The 22,464-nt window shown below is 46.1% G+C and overlaps 1 protein-coding gene across 1 annotated transcript in view; it reads left to right on the top strand.

Annotated features, from left to right (window-relative positions):
- Positions 1–22,464, top strand: part of bard1 (BRCA1 associated RING domain 1) — a 296,594-nt gene that overhangs the window by 74,320 nt on the left and 199,810 nt on the right. Inside the window, exons 4-6 of the mRNA XM_038787068.1 lie at positions 628–1,697; positions 7,193–7,273; positions 11,642–11,814. Coding sequence (XP_038642996.1) covers positions 628–1,697; positions 7,193–7,273; positions 11,642–11,814 — 1,324 coding nt within the window. The remainder of the gene's footprint in view (positions 1–627; positions 1,698–7,192; positions 7,274–11,641; positions 11,815–22,464) is intronic.

Below are 22,464 nucleotides of genomic sequence, written 5' to 3'. Positions count from 1 at the left end.
TCGGCCAGGAGGGTCGCAAAGGTTGGCCGGTTGGTAAAAATTGGCCCCGGCAAAGAAGTTTGAAAAACACTGGCCAAGATAATGGATGTAATTATATCATTAAGTAATGCAGTTAGAATTGGAATACCTGGAACTCTGGAACCCCTGGTATTGCAAAGGTAGGAGTGGGTCAGAGACCTGGAAGATCAAATTCCTTTTTCCTTTTTAAAAATAAATAAATTTAGAGACCCAATTATTTTTTTTCCAATTAAGGTGCAATTTAGCGTGGCCAATCAACCTAACCTGCACATCTTTTGGTTGTGGTGGTGAAACCCATGCAGACACGGGAAGAATGTGCAAACTCCACATGGACAGTCACCCAGGGCCGGAATACGAAACCGGGGCCTCAGCTCCGTAGTCCCAGTGCTAACCACAGCGCCACGTACCGCCCAAATTCCCTTTCTCCTAACCTTGCTTCTAGGAAAAGGGGCTTCTGCAACCAATGGTGGAGGAAATTTTGAGTTTTTTGGCTAAAGGTTAAGGAAAGTTGGTCCTACATTTTGTTTCTGATGTACTGCTTATTGATTGGAAATTACGTGCAAAGTATTTGTTTTTTAAATCATTTTTTAATTTTCTTGTTCATTTTAGCTGCCAAATGTAATCAAGCTGGACCAGAAATTAATCCTGAAGGAGTAACTGGTAAAAAATGGCAAATGAGAACTTGGTTCAGTCCACGCAGTAGAAAAATGAGGTGTGTGCTGGATATGAATGTTACGACGAAGAACCAGAAAGTGAATCGAAGCTCTGATTTTATTGGGACGTCTCCATCTGTGTTTGAATTCTTGTCATCGCCATCTCCTCCACACGACTCTCCAAAGAAGAAACCTGTGGCCAAGTCAAAACAGGCAGTGAGGAAAAGATTGGCTGATGCCAATAAAGATTGGGGTTTTGGAAAGCGAAGAAGCAGGAAAACAGAGGAAGAAAATGTCAACCCTGGAGAAATAGATTGTGATAGAGTTGTCTCATTTTGCAGCCAACCAGTGGTCTTCAGCAGTCGGAGACAAACAATTCCAGGTGAGATGGGTGAGGATTCACTTGTAGATCCACTGGCTGACAGTTTGGTTAGCTCCAGTGCAGAGTCTTCAACCAAAAATATGATTAACCATCTTTCTGAAGCATGTTCCATTACAGCCGTTTCTAGTTCTAAGGATGTTACCCTTGAACAGTTGGGTCAAACCTTCAAGAAGAAAGGAGACACTTCTTCTTTTCCAGAGCCAACAACCAATTTTAATGCCAAAAGGTCAAGAAAATTTCCAGATTCAAGCACAAAAACTCCCTCAAAAAAGAGCAGAAAAGAAGTACCGAGTTCTTCTTGCTTTGAAAGACCACCTGCAAGTTATAGTGTGAATGAACGTGAGCCAGCTAAATTCGACACACACCAGGGATCTCCAGCTCCTACACGACTTGATTCCGAACTCAACGAGAATATTACTGGGGCAAGAGCCTTCCCTTCAACAGAAAATACCTGGAGAACACCATCTAGCAGACACAATAGTCAGAGAAAACAATGTGCAACACCGAAATCTCCTCGAACGCCTCTGCCTACGTATAGAAACCAGCCACCTGGAAGTTGTGCAATGACTCCGATATCTCCTCTTACTCCCACGTTGAAGAGAAATCACAAGGGTGAGACTCCACTTCACATCGCCTCTATAAAGGTACAGTACACCAATAAAAGCTGAAAGATGACAAAAGCATCCACTTCAGAATTACTTTCATTTTGCCTCTGTTCTGAACCTCTCATAGCAAATTGTCAGTATGTCATTCCTGGGTCATCTACAGGCTTCGCTCAAACTCCTTCGCTTCAGTTCAAACTCTGTCGCTTCAGCTCAAACTCTGTTGCTTCAGCTCAAACTCTGTCGCGTCAGCTCAAACTCTGTCGCGTCAGCTCAAACTCACTTCAGCTCAAACTCACTTCAGCTCAAACTCACTTCAGCTCAAACTGTCGCTTCGGCTCAAACTGTCGCTTCGGCTCAAACTCTGTCGTGTCAGCTCAAACTCTCACTTCAGCTAAAACTCTGTCGCTTCAGCTCAAACTCTGTCACTTCAGCTCAAACTCTGTCGCTTCAGCTCAAACTCTGTCGCTTCAGCTCAGACTCCGTCGCGTCAGCTCAGACTCTGTCGCGTCAGCTCAAGCTCCGTCGCGCCTGCTCAAGCTCCGTCGCGCCTGCTCAAGCTCCGTCGCGCCTGCTCAAGCTCCGTCGCGCCTGCTCAAGCTCCGTCGCGCCTGCTCAAGCTCCGTCGCGCCTGCTCAAGCTCCGTCGCGCCTGCTCAAGCTCCGTCGCGCCTGCTCAAGCTCCGTCGCGCCTGCTCACGCTCTGTCGCGCCTGCTCAAGCTCTGTCGCGCCTGCTCAAGCTCTGTCGCGCCTGCTCACCTATTTCTCTACTGGTTACTGCAGAATCACAAGAGGGGGAGGGTTGCATAGAAAAGATGGAAGAGAGAGAGAAAGACTCCCATGGCCAAGGAATGTAGGAAAGAAAGTGTGTAGTCCCAGTGTGTGGACCAACACACTGTTAGCTGCGTCTCGATAGGAAATCCCCTCTACTTGGTTAGGCTCTATAATCATCCAGTTCCCATAACAGGACATCAACCTGAAACGTTAACTGTTTGTCTCCACAGCTAACTTGCCCAACTTGCTGAGCGCCTCCAACACTTGCATTTTTATTTTAGATTATTGCATCCACAGCATTGCGCTTTTCTTTTTAAATACATTGGTGCCTACTTGGTCATGGGGATTTTATTCAATTTCTCTGACTTGACAATTTAAATTTGCAATCTGTTTAAATTTGACAGTAGTCATATATTTACGGCTGGATGAAGAAAATTTGGTTAATTTGATATATGCTCTGGGAATGTGTCTGAAATGCAGTACAGATAATTAAAATTGGAATATTACAGCTTTAGGTCACTGTGTTTTGACACTGTCTTTGTGACTAGTGTGCTGAAGCAGCTTCCACTTTGGAATGGTGACAGTGTGGATGAAAAGTTGGAATTGTAATAGCACCTTTTCAAGACATCCCAATATGCTTTGTAGTTAATTAAATGCCTTTTTAAGTATAGTTGCTGTGCCAGGGAAGCATTCCACAACCAATAAAGAAATAAATAACCAGTTCGTTTTTTCTCGGTATTGTTTGGGGAATAAAAATGATCCAGGACGCTGTTGAGAATGCTCTGTTCTTCAAAAAAGTGTCAAGGGATCTTTTACTTCGACCTGAGGGAAAACAGCATCCCTGTTTAAAGTCTGATCCAAAAGTTAGCTCCCTCCGTCAGAGCACAACTCCTTTAGTATGGCACTGGGGTGAAATGGGAGCGCTTTGCTATTCATTTGAGGTTTGCAACCGGCTGTAGGTCAACTGCGGTCAGGTCAGGTAGGGTCAGATACATCTCCCAGTAATATAATCTCATCTTGAGCTCGGTGACAGACGAGCAGGGAATTGTGAAATTGTGAATTCACTAAATGACATTTAGTGAAATGTCAGCAGATTCCTGAACTACCTACATAGGTTGAATGACATTTTATTGTCGGAGAAACAAAAAGAAAATGACCCCCTGATAGTTGTTGGGGAAGCTGCTGTGCCAATTTTATTTTCCTTTGCACACAAAGTAAGCTTGCCCCAAGTTCCCTGCAGACCCTTGGAATTTTTACAAGTAATGCTAGTCATTCAGTTTATTATTTTCCATGTATTCATTTATTCATGGAGTGTGTGTGTTACTGGCAAGGCCAGAATTTATTACCCATTTCTAATTCCCTCAAAAGGTGGTGGGCTACCTATTTAATTGCTGCAGTTTGTATGATGATGGTCCCATTCCCACAGAGACAATGGGGTACGGCGCACCAGGATTTCTACCTGGCAATGCTGAAGAAAAGACAGTGGGTTGGATTCACCGATTGCTGATGGCGAAATCGCATTCGGTGATCAGCCGGAGAAACCATTTTTATGCTGGAAGCGGGGGCAGCCCTGTTTTTCCCGATCAAAAACGGCGTCCTCTAGGAATACGTGCACGCTGTCGGGACGGCCTCGGGCATCACCTGAGGCCCTCCCCTGATGCTCCGTCCCCGATGAGCCGAGACACATATCCTCACAACCTTCGGGGATCTCGCGTGGCGGCTGCGGACTGTGTCCAGCGCCACCCAAGTCGGGTGGTGGGGGGAGGAGTTCTGCTGGCAAGGGGGGGCTTTGGCGGGGTTTGGGGGACTGGTGAAGGGTGGTCCGGGGTAGCGAGGGAGGTTACAGGGGGGCAGTTTTTGGCAGGTCGGGTCTGTGCACAGCCAGCACCATGTTATATAGCGAGGCAGCCACAATGCACATGTACATGGCCATTCTGCGGCCATATACGCAGATAAAGCCGAGGGCTTTACGTGGGGCGGCTGCTAGCCCCCCACCGGGCAGAGGATCGGTGCGGGAGTGGCACCGACTTTCTGGTCATAAGGCCAGATGGATCCTGTGGACATAGCCACAGAATTGGAGAATCCAATATATTTCCAAGTCAGGATGGTGGGTGATTTGGAGATGGTGTTGTTGCCAAGAGTCTGCTGCCCTTGTACTTCCAGGTGACAGAGATTGTAAGTTTGGAAGGTGCTGCCAAAGGAGCTTTGGCACGTTACTGCAGTGCATTTTATAGATGGTGTATGTTGAACCTATGTTACATTAGTTGTGGAGGGAGTCAATATTTAAGGTGGTAAATGGGGTACCAATCAAGTGGGTTGCTTTGTTTTGGTTGGTGTCGAGCTTCTTTGATATTTTTGGAGTTGCATTCATCCAGGCAAGTATCCCATCATGTTCCTGACTTGTGCCCTGCAGGTGTTGGAGAGGCTTTGAGGAATCAGAAGATGAGTTATTTGTCACAGAATAACCAACCGCTGACTTGCTGTTATGGCCACAGTATTTACGTGACAGATCCAGTTACGTTTCTGGCCATTGGGGAATCTCAAAGATGTTGGGGTGGGGCGTTCGATGATGGTAATGTCAGTGAATGTGATGGGGAGATGGTTCAACTGTTTCTTGTGGGAGATAGTCATTGCTGTCACTTGTGTGGCACGAATATTACTTGCTACTTTTAAGCATGTGTATCATCCAGGTCTTGATGAGGGCACAAACGTTTCATTATTATGAATGGAACTAAAACCTTTGCAATCATAAATAATAATAATAATAATCATATTCTTTATTGTCACAAGTAGGCTTACATTAACACTGCAATGAAGTTACTGTGAAAATCCCCTCGTTGCCACATTCCAGCACCTGTTCGGGTACACACAGGGAGAATTCAGAATTCTCAGCTGATAGGGGAATTGAACCCACGCTGCTGGCCTTGTTCTGCATCACAAACCAGCTGTCTAGCCCACTGAGTTAAACCAGCTCTGGTGAACTTTCTGACCTATGCAGGAGACGTCATTGATTCAGCAGTTGAAGATGGTTGGGGCTGGAATATTTACCTGAAAACTATGCAATGTCCCGAGGCTTTGTGCTACACAGGACCCCAGCTAGTGAATAGTCCCCCCCCCCCCCCCCCCCGGCCGCCACCCCAGTTACCATTGACTTCAGTTTTACTGGGGTTCCTTTGTGTCAAACTCGGTCAAATGCTTGATGCCTTTGTGCCAAGAGCACTCGCACTCCCCTCTGCTCTTTATTTTAGTTCTTTTGACCATGTGTAGACCAAGACTCTAATGAGGCCTGGAGGTGAGTGATCCTGGTGAAATCCAAACTGGACTCTGGTGAGAAGATTTTTGCTGAGTAACAGCTACTCGATCGCACTGCCAATTATACCTCTGCCACCCTTGTGATGGGATGGAAATTGGGTGGATTCCATTTGTCTTGCTTTTATGGGCTGAAAATACCCAGGTAATTTTCCACTTTGTCAGATAGATGCCAGTGTTGTAGCCGTTGTGGAGCAGCTTGGCTTGGGTTTGTCATAGTTTCTGGAGATCATTGCAGTATTACAGTAGGGATGTTGGGGTCCATAATCTTTGTTATCTCTCGTGTATTTATGCTTGATATTATGTGGATTGAATTGGCTGAAGTCTGGCCTCTGTGATAATTGGGCTCTTGGGAAGAAGCCAAGATGGATCATTCACTTCTTACTGGCTGAAGATGGTTGCAAATGCTTTAACCTTGTGTTGCACTGATGTGCCGGGCTCTGCCATCGTTGAGCATGGGTCTATTCCTAGAATCTCCTGTTAATTGCTTAATTTTCCATCACCACTCAAGACTGGATGTGACAGGACTGCAGAGCTTAGACCTAATTGTTGGTTGTGTAATCCCTTTGTGTTCTCATTCTGCTCAGCATCCAAATGTAGTTCTTTGTTTTAGCTTCACCAGATTGGCACCTCATGTTTTCTGGTAGGTTCCTTTCAAGTATTTCCAAACTGTACATGAGTTCATTATTTCCTGTGGGTCCCCTTGTGACTGGATATGCAGGATTGCCATGGACATCTACAGAACTGGCAGTTCACATTTCTATTGATGTTTCTGGAAGCTTCTGCAGCTGCACCACCCTCTGGGTATATTGGGTGTTGCGGATTTATTCTGAAATATTTTGAACCTTATTTCACTGCTTGCCTCTATGTGGATCGGTCGGCTGCGTTGTTTTCTCAAGAGAAGTGGTCTGAAATGCCGAAACTTGTAAGGCTCTGGGTGTCCTTACATCGTTTGTGTAGTTACGATCAGAGACTGATAACTGGAAGTTTGAATCTCTTTTTCAAAGTTTGTAACTGGAAGAATGGCCTCCTCCCCATGGCAGTGTGAATCACATTAACCTTGCATCTTGGTCGAACTGCTGAAGAGCTATTCTTGACCCAACTTTCTCTTATCTTTGACCTAATTCGATGGTATACAGCACAACTGTTCACACCCTGGTATCGACGCAGGTTTGAAGGGCTATGACGTTGTCTCATGCTCCTATCCCTTATGTTCTTATCATAAGGATTGCAACGCTGAAGCGATCCGAGAGCTGAAGGCAACGGGTGAATTGTATTTAGTATAAAATCTTTTAAGTAACATCACAGTTCTGGTAAATTGGTCACTGTATTTTACTTTACCAAAGCAAAATATTAAAAATGAATTGATGTATAAGCAGATTATGTACAAAAACGGAGTGTGCCGTATTATTTAACCAGTGTAATACTGATCCGACCATTTTACTGTGTTTTAGGGTGACATTACAGCAGTGGAGCAGCTATTGGACAATGGAGCTAATCCAAATATCAAAGATAATGCAGGATGGACGCCATTGGTATGTATTTGTTCCTATTCACAAAAGAATTATTTTGTACGACTGCATCTGATTTAAAAACGTAAACTAGTTCAAATTTGCACCGGAGATGCCAATAATGTTGCTCTTTTTAACTGGATACTGATATGACAGTTATTAATGATGATATTGCTTTTCAGAGTCGCCAGGTATCAAATGATACCACACAAGGTTTTACCGGACGGATATTGATCAAAAACCCAACAACCCGTTAGTCAGTTCAAGTTCAATGATAGTTTATTTACAAAGAATTACTTTGACATGCAACATAAAACACTACAAGCTAAATTACACCTAACACTACAACAACCTGCACTTAACTTTAGGCACCCGGCTTTATGCAGAGGAACAAGGCCTTTGTTCGGATCTTGCGTGGCTGGGTCTGGAGAAGTGACTTTGTTTCTGCTGGGCTTATCCGTCTGGCAGCGATCGTTGGTCTTGAACTTGCTTCTGGTTCTGGTGCTGCAATTGGTTGTGGGCACAAGCCGGGGCCAAGAGAGTGCCGGGGCCAAAAGAGACTGAACACATGGCAGTGTCTCTTTTTATCCTTCGGGGATTTTGCGCTCTTTGGGCGGTTCTTAGCTTTGGACCCAATATTTTGGCAGCCTTCGATTACTGCCTTCGATTTTAGCCAATAAAGGGGCGGGTTCTTTGATGACTGGCGTGTCCTGAGTGGTCATTGATCTTTGCTGTTTGGGCTTCCTGGGTGAAGGGAGCGGCGCCGATGAGTCTGGATCTGTATCTGATACCTGAGTACAAGTCTTTTGTTCTGGTGAAATGGGCCATTAGAATGCAAATCGGCTGGGGGTTTCGATAGTGTCTGGTTATCTAGTGGCAAATGTACCCTTAAGCTCTGAGTTCGTTTGGATCTGCATTGGCCATATTTCCCGTGATTCTTTGCAAGTGGCCATGTTTCCCTTTGTAAGTGGCCATCCCAGATGGCTACACAACAATTTGTCAATTAAATGTGACTACATTACCAGTCAGATATGATTATCTTTTTTCAGTAGGATTGCTGTAACTTGTAGCTTAGCTGCCTGCGAATTACCTGTCAGTTGTTTTATTGCAATCAGGATGATTCGATTTGTCTCACTACTTTTCTCAACGAGTAACAGCAGCAACAAGTTTTCCTCATTGGGATACCTGACAAAAAGCTTCTGACAGTTTACAGTGAGTTAACCCACTATAAAGGACGGCAAGGTCATTAGCATTATAAAGGACGGCAAGGTCATTAGCACTGCTGCCTCACAGCGCCAGGGACCCGGGTGAATGTCTGTGTGGAGTTTGCATGTTCTCCCTGCGTCTGGCTGAGTTTCATCTGGCTGCTCTGGTTTCCTCCTGCAGTCCAAAGATGTGGAGGTTAGGTGGATTGACATGCGAAAAGTTGCCCCTTCGAGTCTAAAGATGCGCAGGTTAGCAGGGGTTACAGGGATAGGGGGGGGGGGGGTGCAAATGTAGGGTACTCTTGCACATAGTGTGGAGGGTTGGTGTAGACTCAAAGGGCCGAATGGTCTCCTTCTGCACTGTGTGGATTCTATGGAATCTGAGGCTTCCACTCCCAACTAGAAACTGTCTCCCTCGAGCAACGTCCACCCATTTACAATGTAAGCACTGTTGCAGCTATCATGGGAGATCAGAAAAATGTAGGAATGCAACACCTACAATTGCCCAAGCTAAGGCATGAATTCAGTGTTATGGTTGCTGTTCAGTCAAGGAGCTACAGAGGGTGATTGATGTACCATGACTGAGATCACTAGTTTGTGGTGCCAAGTAAGGCAAACATGCTGTTCATGCATCGGTTCTGCTTTTTGCGGTTCTGGATTTTATCAGTGTTTTGGAAATGCAAGTTGCGCTGCGTAAATTACCACACTTTTTTTGCACAGGTTAAACAATGTCTATAGACATGCACAATTTGCTTAATTGGCTTTTTCAATTCATTTGCATTTGACTGTTTCAAAATAAAGTAATTTACAGAACTTTTCAAAGATTGTGTTGTTAATTATACAAATTATCGCAATGGAAAAGTTGCTGTTAAATAACAAATGCATTATCACTTAGCTGAGAGCTAGCCTTCCAGAAGCTGTACTATTAATGGCAATCAGATATTTGGCCATTATTTCATCTTCTGAACTTTTTATTTTCTTTCATGGAGCAAGCTTGATAAAATTGGGACAGTTGCGTTTCAAGTAATGTGTGAACAGATGTGTCCACAGGTTCTCCAGGGAAAACCCATAGTATTCTTGTTCCTCAAGCAGTGCAGTGTAATAGACAGCTGTGCCTGGAAAACTGAGTAGGCAGCAAATCACAAATTGCATGCAATGAAATGACAGATCATGAGATTTTGTGACCCAGCAGTGCCAAATCCAAGTTTTGGGTATTTCATCACATGCTGCAATCTCAATGATCTTCTACAAAAAGCCCTGATCAGTGCCAACTGGCATGAAGTGTAAAAAGCAACAAAGACTTGAAATATAAGGAAAATTACAGTAACGTCCCAAAAAATAGAGTTTTGTTCAATTCTAGTCTCAAAATTGTACAAGCTGCAACAAAAGGGAATCACTGCAACATAATTCAGATTGTTCATCAATGTCTGGATGTCATTAAAGTAAAATATATTTATTACGCACAGTGCTTTCAAAGAAAGACAGAACTCCTTTAGATGCAGGTGATGGGAATGTATGAGAACAAGAGGTTTGTTATTGAGGCTCAGCTTGGTTTCACGCTTTACTGCATGCCCAACAGCACCGGCTGCATCTAAATCAGTTTTATGTCTATCCCCATATAGGTGATTAGTTTATTGAGAGCACTCTGGGCGAGCAAGCTACACTTAGCTGTGCTTTCTTTTAGCTTTCTTTTACCCACAAAAAAATTTCCATTTGCAACAGATCCACATGAGAAACCAGCCTGGAGTAGCTGATCAAAAAAAATGTTAAATACTATTTTGCTTTCTTCAAGTCCGTTGAAAGTTGGAAGGTGCTAAAAAATCACTTTTGCCAGTTCTTCCACATTTCATAGAAATTTATTTCATAGAATTAACAATACAAAAGGAAGCTATTCGGCCCATCAGGTCTGCACCGGCCCTTGGAAAGAGCACCTTACTTAAACCCATACCCCCACCCTATCCCTGTAACCCAGTAACCCCATCTAAATTTATTGGACAATGGGGGCAATTAAGTATGGCCAATCCACCTAACCTGCATACTTTTGGACTGTGGGAGGAAACTGGAGCACCCGGAGGAAACCTACGCAGACACTGGGAGAACGTGCAGACTCCGGACTCCGCACAGACAGTGACCCAAGCCGAGAATTGAACCTGGTACCCTGGAGCTATGAAGCAACCGTGCTAACCACTGTGCTACCGAACAGAAAATGAGTCAGTTTTTGCCAGACCTGTGGTGTACATATATATTTTTTTATTTTTTATAAATTTAGAATATCCAATTCATTTTTTCCAATTAAGGGGCAATTTAGCGTGGCCAATTACCTATCTGCCACATCTTTTTGGTTGTGGCGGCGAAACCCACGCAAACACGGGGAGAATGTGCAAACTCCACACGGACAGCGACCCAGAGTCGGGATCGAACCTTGGACCTCGGCGCCATGAGGCAACTGTGCTAACCACTTATGCTGCCGGTGTTACATATAATTAAGTAGAATGCACGGCATGGAAATGGGCCATTCAGACCAGTTGACACATGCTGGTGTTCATGTTCCACACAAGTGTCCTCCCAACTATCTTCATCTATTCCTTCTCAGCATATCCTTCTATTTCTTTCTTCCTCGTACTTATCTAGCATTCTTTATATGTATCAATGCTGTTCACCTCAATTGCTCCTTGTGGTAACAATTTCCATATTCTAATCAACCTTTGTTCAAAGAAGTTCATTTGGCGGTTGCAGATTGTGCAATGAAGTCTGACAGTGTTTGTCGCTGTGTTCTGGTTTTTGTCCTGGGATCTTCCCATCTTGATGATGGAGAGCAGGAATTGAACATATTGGGGGGGGGGGGGGGGGAGGGTTGTAGATTAACCCCATTGCTCAATGGAACTCTGCCCCAACTTGCTGCTCAAGCTGTTTTAGCATTAGAATTTTTTACTTGGTACCTGCCTCTGCATCTTGTGAATATTAACAAAATTTATGCACTTTGTAGCTCCAATATGTTCTCACAGAAAATAAATACTGCTCTCTCTCAAATATTTGGGAACCGTCCAATGGTAGAGTCTTAAATCTATTGCTTGATTGCTAAGCTTATTCATCTGACCCCATGTTTTACTATTTGACTTGATGTTGGCATTGTGATCTTTGTGCACATCTTTCTTCAAGCTTTTAATAAATGGCTATGTGTTTGTAGCACGAAGCCTGTAACCATGGACATGTGGAAATTGTCGAGCTGTTACTGAAATTTGGCGTTCTATTGAACACACCAGGATACCAGAACGATTCTCCCTTGCATGATGCTGTCAGGAATGGGCATGTGGATGTTGTCAAGCTGCTGATCTTGCACCGAGCCTCTCAGGATGTCATGTGAGTAATCATTGCTTGGTCCAATCATCAGCCGAGGGTTAAATCTGGTTCAGTATTACCAAAGAAAATATGTCATCCTGATTAAATAATGCTGTAAGAGGAGACTGCAGAATCTGCAATAAGGAATATACTTCATAATCAGCTAGAAAAAAAATTTGAAAAGAAAATTGTCTGAAAGATTAAATCTTATTCTAAGAGGGTATATGATTAATTTGCAGCCAAGTAATATTCTATTTCCAAAATATTTCTATGTTCAAAGATGCATTATTGTGCAATATGAATAACAGCTAAGACTGGTGGAATTTTGGGAATTTTGAGATTGTAGTTCATTTGAGTTCTATTGTTGCCCTCATAAATCTGCAGAGTGGTTTGAATGCTTTCAGCAGAGTTCTGACATTGAATTACAATGTTAAGTTGTCTCTCTAATGTCTATTAGTTTATGTAATGCTTTTAGGCCTAACTTTCACTTTTCGGTCATCAAAGAATAAATTGTTGCATTACCCTTGCCCTGGCAAGAGTTTGAATTCACTTATCCTAATTACATTATCGGTGGCAGCAACAACAAACAGGGATGGTAATAGTTGGCCATTGCTTTGTCTGTGACGTTGTTTAATGTGTGATGGATTCAATAATTTGATAAGTCTCAGTTCATAATTTTGCATTTTGTTATATGACTTTGTTCCAGTCCATAAAGCTTAAAAAAAATGGAGCCTGCCTGACGCAGGCAGTATTTTGCCTATTCCCCACCTAAATCTTCTGATGCCCTCTGCCAATTCAACAGATGAGGTTCTTTGGCACTAATCCTCTGCTTTTTACCATTTATTTTAATTTCCACTCTTCTAAATTGATTGAATTTTTTGAGGAAGTGATTGGGTTTGTGGATGAGGGTAGTGCCTTGATGTAGTTTATATGAATTTCAGAAAAGCCTTTGACAAGGCACGGTGGCATAGTGATTAGTACTGCTGCCTCACAGCTCCAGAGACCCGGGTTCAATTCTGGTCTTGGGTGACTGTGTGGAGTTTGTACTTTCCATGTCTCTGTGGGTTTCCTCCGGGTTCTCCAGTTTCCTTCCACAGTCCAAAGTTGTGCAGGTTAGGTGGATTACCAATGCTAAATTGTCCCTTAGTGTCCAAAAGATTAGGTCAGGTTACTGGGTTACGAGTATACGGTGGGCTTAAGTAGGGTGCTCGTTCCAAGGGTCGGTGCAGACTAGATGGGCTAAATGACCTCCTGCACTATAAATTCTATGATTCTAAGGCCTATTTGGGAGACTGATAAAGAAGGTGTCATGTGGATGCCCCTTTAAGAAATGTTTTTGTCTTATCACATGACTTCAGTGATGTCACTGTGTGGGTGGTGCTGGGCTGTGGCTCTGTGATTTACAATGTCTCTACAATTTAAAAGCTGTTTCCAGACTGCTTGATAACTTGAAAGAGATAATGGCTTTCTGGAAGGAATTCAAATCTGCTGTTTGAAAAGGGGAACAGAGTATCAATAACAAGTCTTATACCAGTGAGAATGCCATATGCTGGGGTTTCTGGCTTTACTTGGATTTTGTTTTGGATTGGAACAGTTAAGGGGAAATTCATTAAGGGTTATACATAGATTACTGTAGCGGTGTGGGGTCTTTGTGTTTCTAGTTGATAAAAATTCTTGCTGTGTGTGTTTATACAAATGTTAACTAAATTCTTAAAATAAAGCTTGTTTTTTTTAATTAATAGTGCCTAAGAATGGCAGACTCTTGTGTTCATTGTAATCAAAATCAATAAACAGTTGTAGGTCAGGTGAACTCCATGATATATTTTGGAGCTTTCTAAACCCTGGCCTATAACAAAGATAAAACCACATCGGATCCAGGGTAACTTGGTTAGTTGGGTCCAAAACGGGCTTTGTGGGAGGAGACAGAGGGTGGTAGTAGAAGGCTGTTTGTGTGACTGAAGGCCAGTGTCCCACGATGTACCTCAGGAATCAGTGCTAGGTTTGCTATTGTCTGTGATATATAAACAATATAGATGAGAATGTGAGGGGTAATAAGTAAGTTTGCGGATAATAGGAGGATTAGCAGGGTGGTTAATGTTGAGAAAGAAGGTCTTAGGCTGCAGGAAGATATAGGCAGGTTGGTCAGATAGGCAGATCAGTGGCAGATGGAATTTCACACAAAGTGTGAGCTGATACTTTGGGAGGAGTAACAAGACAAGGGAGTACTCAGTGGACACCAGGAAGCTCAGAGGAATCTTGGGGTGCTTGCCCACAGATCCCTGAAGGCGCTGGACAGGTCAATAGGGTAATTAAGAAGGCATATGGGCCACTGGCCTTTATCAGTCATGGCATAGATTATAAGAGCAGGGAAGTTATGTTGGAGTTGTACGAAACTTTGGTTAGGCCACAAATGGAGTTGTTTGCAGTTCTGATCATCTTACTATGATCATTTTGTAGAAGGCAGTATGACTATGAGGACCTCTCAGATGATGTCACAGCACCACCCTACCCCCTGCCTACTGGCAGCTGGTTGCAAACTGGTCTGTAAATAAGCTTGCGAATTTTCTCCATGTGGTGTGGAATCTCTGCTTGGACCCTCTTATTTCAAATTAGATTTTTCTTTTTGTAGCTTCAAGAATTTGGCCAGATCTAGAACATAGAACATAGAACAGTACAGCACAGAACAGGCCCTTTGGCCCTCGATGTTGTGCCGAGCAATCATCACCCTACTCAAACCCACGTATCCACCCTATACCCGTAACCCAACAACCCTCCCCCCCAACCTTACTTTTTAGGACACTACGGGCAATTTATCATGGCCAATCCACCTAACCCGCACATCTTTGGACTGTGGGAGGAAACCGGAGCACCCGGAGGAAACCCACGCACACACGGGGAGGACGTGCAGACTCCGCACAGACAGTGACCCAGCCGGGAACCGAACCAGGGACCCTGGAGCTGTGAAGCATTTATGCTAACCACCATGCTACCGTGCTGCCCATCTGATAGCCATTCCGAGGCCCGGGGCTGAGCTGCTGATTTCCACCCTAGCAGAAGTCTCCGTCTGGCGATCAATGAGGTGAAGGCCAGGGTGTCCGCCTCTGTTCCTGTCCAAAGCTTTGGGTGCTCTGACACCCCGAAGACCGCCACAGATGGGAAGTGTTCCATCTCAACCCCCATCATCTTGGACATCGCCTTGAAGAAGGCCATCCAGAATTCCCGGAGTGTGGGGCAGGACCAAAACATGTGGGTGTGTTTGGCTGGTCCCCCCCCTCCCCGGCACCTCTTGCACTTGACCTCCGCTTCCGGGAAGAACTCACCCGTGCGTGTTTTGGGAAAGTATGCTCTATGCATTACCTTGAGCTGCATCAGGCTTAGCCTGGCGCAGGAGGGGCTGGAGTTGACTCAGTGCAGTGTCTCGATCCAGAGTCCACCCCCCATCTCCGTGCCCAGTTCCACCCCCTACTTTTCTCTGGTCTCATCCATTGGAGTCCTGAACTTTTCTATGAGTTTCCTGTACATGTCACTGCACTTATCATCCCCTAACAGTTCAGCCCTACATCATGCCCAAGAATATGTGCGTGGGTCTCTGGGGGAATGTTCTCATCTTCTTGGGAAGAAAGTTGCATAGCTGCAGATATTTGAGCTTGTTCCCTTTTGGGAGTTGGAGTTTCTCTGAGTTCCCCCGGGATCGCAAGTCTGTTGTCAACATACATTTCCTCTACTGTCAGAATCCCCCCCCCCCCCCCCCCCCCCCCCCCCCCACCCCCCACCCCCCCCACCCCTCCCGCCGCCCCAGACGAAAAAGCCATGATTAATTTGTCAACCTTGGTGAAGAAGGGTTTGGTTATGAAGATCGGGAGTGATCTAAATATGAAGAGGAACCTAGGCAGCACGTTCATTTGAAAATGAAAAATGAAATGAAAATCGCTTAGTGTCACGAGTAGGCGTCAATGCAGCTACTGTGAAAAGCCCCTAGTCGCCACATTCCGGCGCCTGTCCGGAGAGGCTGGTACGGGAATCGAACCGTGCTGCTGGCCTGCTTAGTCTGCTTTAAAAGCCAGTGATTTAGCCCAGTGAGCTAAACCAACCCCTTAGATCAACTATAGACTTCCGGCTAGCAAAAGAGGGAGTGAATCCCATCTTTGCAGGTCCCTCTTCACCTCCTCCACCAGACTGGAGAGGTTCCAATGTGGAGCTTCCTCCAGGTGTTGGCCACTTGGGTTCCTAGGTACCTGAACATGGATTGGGTTACTTCAAGCAGTAGTTGCTTCTCCGCTCTGCTCCCTCCTTTCGGGAGTTTACAGGGAAGATTTCACTCTTCCTCAGGTTGAGTTTGTAACCTGGGAAGACGCTGAACTTCCTGAGGAGTCTGGTCATCTTTCCCATGCTGGCTAAGGGGTTTTCCACAAAGAGGAGCAGGTCATCCGCTCGAGTGAAATTATGCGCTCTGCCCCCACTTCGTATGCTCATCCACCAATCCGTCGATCTAAGGGCGATGGCCATTGGATCAATTGCCAGCGCGCACAGGAGCGGGCATAGTGGGCACCCTGCCTCATTCCCCTGTGCAGCAAAAGTATTCGAAGTTGGTGGCGTTCGTCCATACACTTGCCATAGGACCACCGTATAGGAGCTTCACCCATGTGATGAATCCTGATCCGAACCCATTCTACTTGATCAAAGGCTTTCTCAGCGTCCAGGGAGACAATCACCTCTGATGTCCTGTCCCCGAATTGGGTCATTATGTTCAGCAGGCATCTGATGTTCGCTGTTAATTTTCTTCCCTGAACAAACGTGGTCTGATCACATGTGGCAGGTAGCTCTCCAGTCGCCTCGCCTGAGCTTTTGTTAAGATTTTCACATCAGTGTTTGAGAGAGATGGGTCTGTATGATCCAAACTCTATCGGGGCCTTGTCTTTGTTGGGATCAGTGAGATCGAGGCCTGTGCCAGCGTGGGTGGCAGAGCCCTGTTAGATAGTGAGTCGTTGAACATCTCTCGCAGATGTTGCTGAGAAATTTTTGTAACAGTCTGCCAGGAACCCATCCGGTCCCTGCGTTTTCCCTGATTGGATGGAGTTGATGTACTCCCCGATTTAGCACCTTCGGGACATCCTTTCCTGCAGCGTATGAGGTGGACAATATTGGCTGAGTCGCACAAGTATGTACTAGGTACCTGGTGGGTGGTGTTCTCGCGTGTAATGGTGGTACCCATGTCGATGATCTGGCATGACAGGGTTGTGTGGTGTCATGGTCGTTGTACTGAAGGCTGGGTAGTTTGCTGCAAACAATGACTTGTTTGAGGTTGCACGATTGTTTGAAGGCAAGTAGTGAGGGTGTGGGGATGACCTTGGCAAGATCTTCATCAATGAAGTGTTGAAGGTTGCAAAGTAGATGTCGTAGTTTCTCTGCTCTGGGGAAGTACTGGACGACGAAGGACTCTGTCAGTTGGGTCCCGTGTTTGTCTTCTGAGGAGGTCGGTGCAGTTTTTTGCTGTGGCGCATTGGAACTGTCGAGCGATGAGTCGAGCGCCGTATCCCGTTCGTACAAGGGCATCTTTCAGCGCCTGTTACGCTCCTCTTCGTCTGAACAGATCCTGAGTATACGGAGGGCTTGTCCGTAGGGGATGGCTTCTTTAATGTGTTTAGGGTGGAAGCTGGAGAAGTGGAGCATTGTGAGGTTATCCGTGGGCTTGCAGTAAAGCAAAGTGTTGAGGTGACTGTCCTTGATGGAGATGAGTGTGTCCAAGAATGCAACCGATTCTGGAGAGTAGTCCATGGTGAGTTTGATGGTGTGATGGAACTTATTGATGTCATCGTATAGTCGTTTCAGTGATTCTTCACCGTGGTCCAAAGGAAAAAAATGTCATTGATGTATCTGGTGTATAACATCGGTTGAAGGTCCTGTGTGGTGAGGAGGTCTTGTTCAAACTTGTGCGTGAAGATGTTGAATGAAAATTGCTTATTGTCACAAGTAGGCTTCAATGAAGTTACTGTGAAAAACCCCCTAGTCACCACATTCTGGCACCTGTACGGGGAGGCTTTTACGGGGATCGAACTGTGCTGCTGGTCTGCCTCGGTCTGCTTTAAAAACTAGCTATTTAGCCCAGTGTGCTAAACCAACCCCTGGCATATTGAGGTGTGAATTTGGCCCCGCATGGAACAGCTTTGTGACACTAAAAGATTATTCTGTGTTCTATCAGGTGACCTGCAGAATGCAATAAACATATCTCTCCTTTCCCCCGTGATTTTCAGGAGAACTCTTCTGTTTGAAATATACTTGCTTCTTCTTCCACCACTGCAACTTCCAGACGCTTGTACCCACAACATTGACCAGGACTTCAATCAGCGGGAATGAGGGAGAAATTTGCATGCTATGTCCTCCATTCTAGTGTTAACCTTGACCCCTGCCTCTGAATCAGGGGATAGATTCAAATTCTACTCCAAAGACTTCATTGCAGGTGCCCGGCTGACACAACAGTGCAGTACTGATGGATGGCTGCCTGTTGGAAATGGTATCTCTGGGATGAGATGTTGTATTCAGAATGCATCACATGCCTCTATTCAGTTAAGAACAGGGTGGTTCTCCCTGATGTCCTGGCAGGTATTTACCTCTCAACTACTATCTCTAACACAGATTTGGTCTCATTGCTATTTGTGGGACCTAGGTGTGTGCAGATTAGTTGCCATGTTTCCTACATTACAACAGTTGCTATACTTTAGAAGTACTTGTTAATCAGCTGTAAAACACTTGGTGGTGTCCTGAGGTCATGAAAGACACTACATCAATGAAAATTCTTTACTTTTAATAAGGTGTTTCTACTTTGTAGAAGCTGAAGTGTGTTCACTGCTTCAACTGCCAATTCTAATCTTGCTGATCTGTCTTGAGACTCTTGCACTGTTCCGAACCTAGCTGATGTTTTAATCGGACGGGAGCTCCCAGAATGGAAATCTGGCTCAAAAGACCATAACTTTTGTTTCAATAAAACGTGGAGGAACAGAGTCACAGGACTACAAATTAGTTTTAACAAGAAAAAACATTAAACATGAAAAAATTGAATTATGATACAATACGCCTTTACTTTCCCCTTGGCTTAACAATTAAGGTGGCAGTACAGTGCCGCAGTGATTAGCACTGCTGCCTCATGGCATCGTGGACCCGGGTTCGATCCCGGCCTCGGGTCACTGGCCATGTGGATTTGCACATTTTCCCTGTGTCTGGGTGGGTCTCACTTCCACAACCCAAAAAGATGTGCAGGGTCGGTGAATTGGCCATGCTGAATTGCCCTTTAATTGGAAGATGAGAATTGGGTAGTCTAAATTAAAAAAAACACAATTACACGCAGGTTTTAGGATTAACAAGGATTACAAAGTACATCTTAATCTACAATGGTTTAATTAACACAAAGTCCCTTTAAAGCACACAGGGTGACTGTGCTCAAATACACACCCATCGCTCTGAACCTAAGTTAATATCTTGGACTTTTTCCACAGATTCCCCCCAGATGTCGATCACATTAGAGTTTCCAAACTCCACTCCCAAAAACATGCTTTAAAATCTGCTTTCCCTTAGTGGTTTGCATTCTAAAATTCAACCCCGGTTTTACAAATGACTCTTTTAACACAAGCGTTCTCTCGATTCTTAACAGCGAATCCAGTGTGGGATTTTTCACCACCCCTTTTAGGTTCCTTTTGTCTGCACCACTTTTACATTAACTTGGAGACCCAGCCACCGATTTTCATAGTTACTTTAACTCGCATTCCACAGGCTGTAGTAAAATCTCAGAAACCTGAAAATTACTTCAAATATCTTTCTTGGAGTCTCGGCCTTCTTCTCAGTTCTGTTTATCTTTGCTGAACAGTTCTCTGTTGTCGTACCTTTAAGCTCAGACTTCTTGGAAACTTTTCATTTCTCTAGTTTCCTTAACTTGCTGCTCTTCAGGTCTTTGCATTTGGTTCTTTAACCAATACTCCATGGTAAGATTTTGCTTCTAGCAAAGCTGAGAGACTTCTAAAATCGACTGGTTCCAGCAGAGGTGTGAGAACCACCTTGTCTCTCACGACCTATCTCCCAACTGCAATCAAATTAGCTAAATTAAAACTTAAAAGCTTCTCTATCTTACAAAGCTCCAGTTGCTAAACAACGTCTGCATACCTCTGCTGGCCTATTTGTTATTCACATCATAGCCCTATCTAAACACAATAGAAACACAGTTGGAACTTAATCAACATGCTAACACCTTTGTCCAGACTGAATGTATCTATAGCTTTTACCCTTCCAAGCATAGAAACATTAAATTAAACATACTTATTTCTAATGTTTACCAATACCAATTTAATTCCATTCAAACTACCTTTATTTTTCCAACACATTGGGCTGGATTCTCCGATTTTAAAGCTATGTCCTGACATTTGCGTGGGAACGGTGGTGTTTTACGACTGAAAAGCCGGCGCAAAATGGATACTGATCCTCCATTTGGTGGGGGGAGCTCCCGGCTCTAGTTGCCGATACGGCCAGAGAATTGCCGGGTCCGTGGCCACGCATGCGCACGGCGGCGGCCTGCAGCAGCCACGCTGTGCAACATGGCGGCAGCCACGCGTGGACCTGGCCTGTCAAATACTGCACCCCCTATGGCAGGCTCGCAACTCCCGGACCACCCCTCAACAGTGCTCTCAGCCCCTGCCAAAGCACCCCCTGCCCAGGGATCGGCGCTCTCCCGACTGTGGTGGCGTTGTACTCTGTCCACAGCCACCATGCCGAGTTCCCGACAAATAATAGCACGAGGGGCCCACTCTGTCAGAAACCCTGCGTGCGGTATTGAGGGACGGAGCTCGGGTTGGAAGCGCGGGCTTTCTTCCCGCGCCGGAGGAATTGGGGGCGGGGCTGGCGCTGGTAGGGAAGGATTGGTGGCTGTATTGCGTCGGGGGGGGGGGGGGGGTCGTAGTTATGGCGGGAGTAGCCGGGGTCAGCAGAAGTCAGCTGACTCACGGAAGCACAATGTTAGGGGTAACGCAGCTAGGGGGTCCCAGCTTTGAGGGGGTGGGGGGGTTTGGGGGGGGAGGAAGAAGGGGAGGGTTACCGGGTTGTTTCTGCAGGGACTGTGAGGGAATGGATGGTGAAGGGGGGGTTGGGAGGGGGGTCTGCCGCCGTGGGGAGCGGGCTTGGGAGGTTCCCTGGGCGCGTGGCGGGTTGAGGAAGAGCTATGGCTGATCGGGGGAGGGGGATGGCCCCCCGGGTTCGGCTGGTCACATGGAACGTGAGGGGGCTGAATGGTCCAGTGAAGCGATCCTGGGTCTTGGCTCACTTGAGGGGGTTGGGAGCGGATGTGGCTATGTTCCAGGAGACGCACCTCAGGGTTATGGATCAGGTGAGGCTAAGTAAACGTCGGGTGGGACAGGTTTTTCACTCTGGGCTTGATGCGAAGAACCGTGGGATGGCAATTTTGGTCGGTAAGAGCTTGTCGTTCGTTGCGTCCAAAGTTGTAGCGGATAGTGCAGGTAGATATGTGATGGTGAGTGGGAGACTTCAGGGGGAGCGGGTGGTCTTGGTTAATGTTTATGCTCCCAACTGGGATGATGCGGGCTTCATGCTGGGCCTGATCCCGGACCTGGAGACAGGGGGAATGATCCTGGGTGGGGACTTTTAACACGGTGCTGGATCCGGCTCTGGATCGCTCGAAGTCTAGAACGGGCAGGAGGCCGGCAGCGGACTCGGTGCTGAGGGGGTTCATGGATCAGATGGGGGGGCTGGACCCTTGGAGGTTTTTGGAGCCGGGGGGTAGGGAGTTCTCCTTTTTCTCCCATGTTCATAAGGTGTACTCCCGGATTGATTTTTTAGTGCTTAGCAGGGCGCTAATCCCGAGAGTAGTGGGGGCGGAGTATTCGGCGATAGCCATTTCTGATCATGCCCCACATTTAGTGGATCTGGTGCTGGCGGAGGGGAAGGATCAGCGCCCGCTGTGGAGGCTGGATGTGGGGCTTTTGGCAGAGGAGGAAGTGTGCGGGCGGATCCGTAGGGGCATAGAGGGGTATCTAGAAACCAATGATAACGGGGAGGTGCAAGTTGGTGTGGTTTGGGAAACGCTAAAGGCAGTAGTCAGAGGGGAGCTGATATCTATTCGGGCGCACAGGGAGAGGGGGAAGAGGGCCGAGAGGGAGAGGCTGGTGGAGGAAATGGCAAGGGTGGATAGGAGATATGCAGACACCCCGGAGGAGGGGCTTTTGAGGAAGCCACGCAATCTCCAAGCGGAATTTGACATTTTAACCACCCGGAAGATGGGGGCGCAGTGGCGGAGGGCGCAGGGGGTGGTATATGAGTACGGGGAGAAGGCAAGTCGGATGTTGGCTCACCAGCTCCGGAAGCGGGAGGCAGCTAGAGAAATTTGGGGAGCCACGGATGCAGGAGGGAACTTGGTGCGGGGTGGAAAGGACATCAATTCAGATCCTTTTACGAGGGGCTGTACCGGGCGGTGCCCCCCAGGGACGCAGGTGGGATGGACTGCTCCCAACGATGTCCAGGGAAATTATCTCTTTGCTCCTGAAGCCCCCTTCAGTGTGGGGCTTACAGGCCGATCTCGCTCCTTAATGTAGATGTCAAGTTGTTGGCAATGGTGCTGTCCAGGAGGGTGGAGGATGTGGTCCCGACGGTGATTCATGAGGATCAAACGGGGTTCAT

Source organism: Scyliorhinus canicula, chromosome 2, assembly GCF_902713615.1.
Source record: "Scyliorhinus canicula chromosome 2, sScyCan1.1, whole genome shotgun sequence".
Lineage (NCBI taxonomy): Eukaryota > Metazoa > Chordata > Chondrichthyes > Carcharhiniformes > Scyliorhinidae > Scyliorhinus > Scyliorhinus canicula.
Note: the sequence above shows the minus strand (reverse complement) of the source record. Positions and strands in the feature narration are given on the sequence as shown.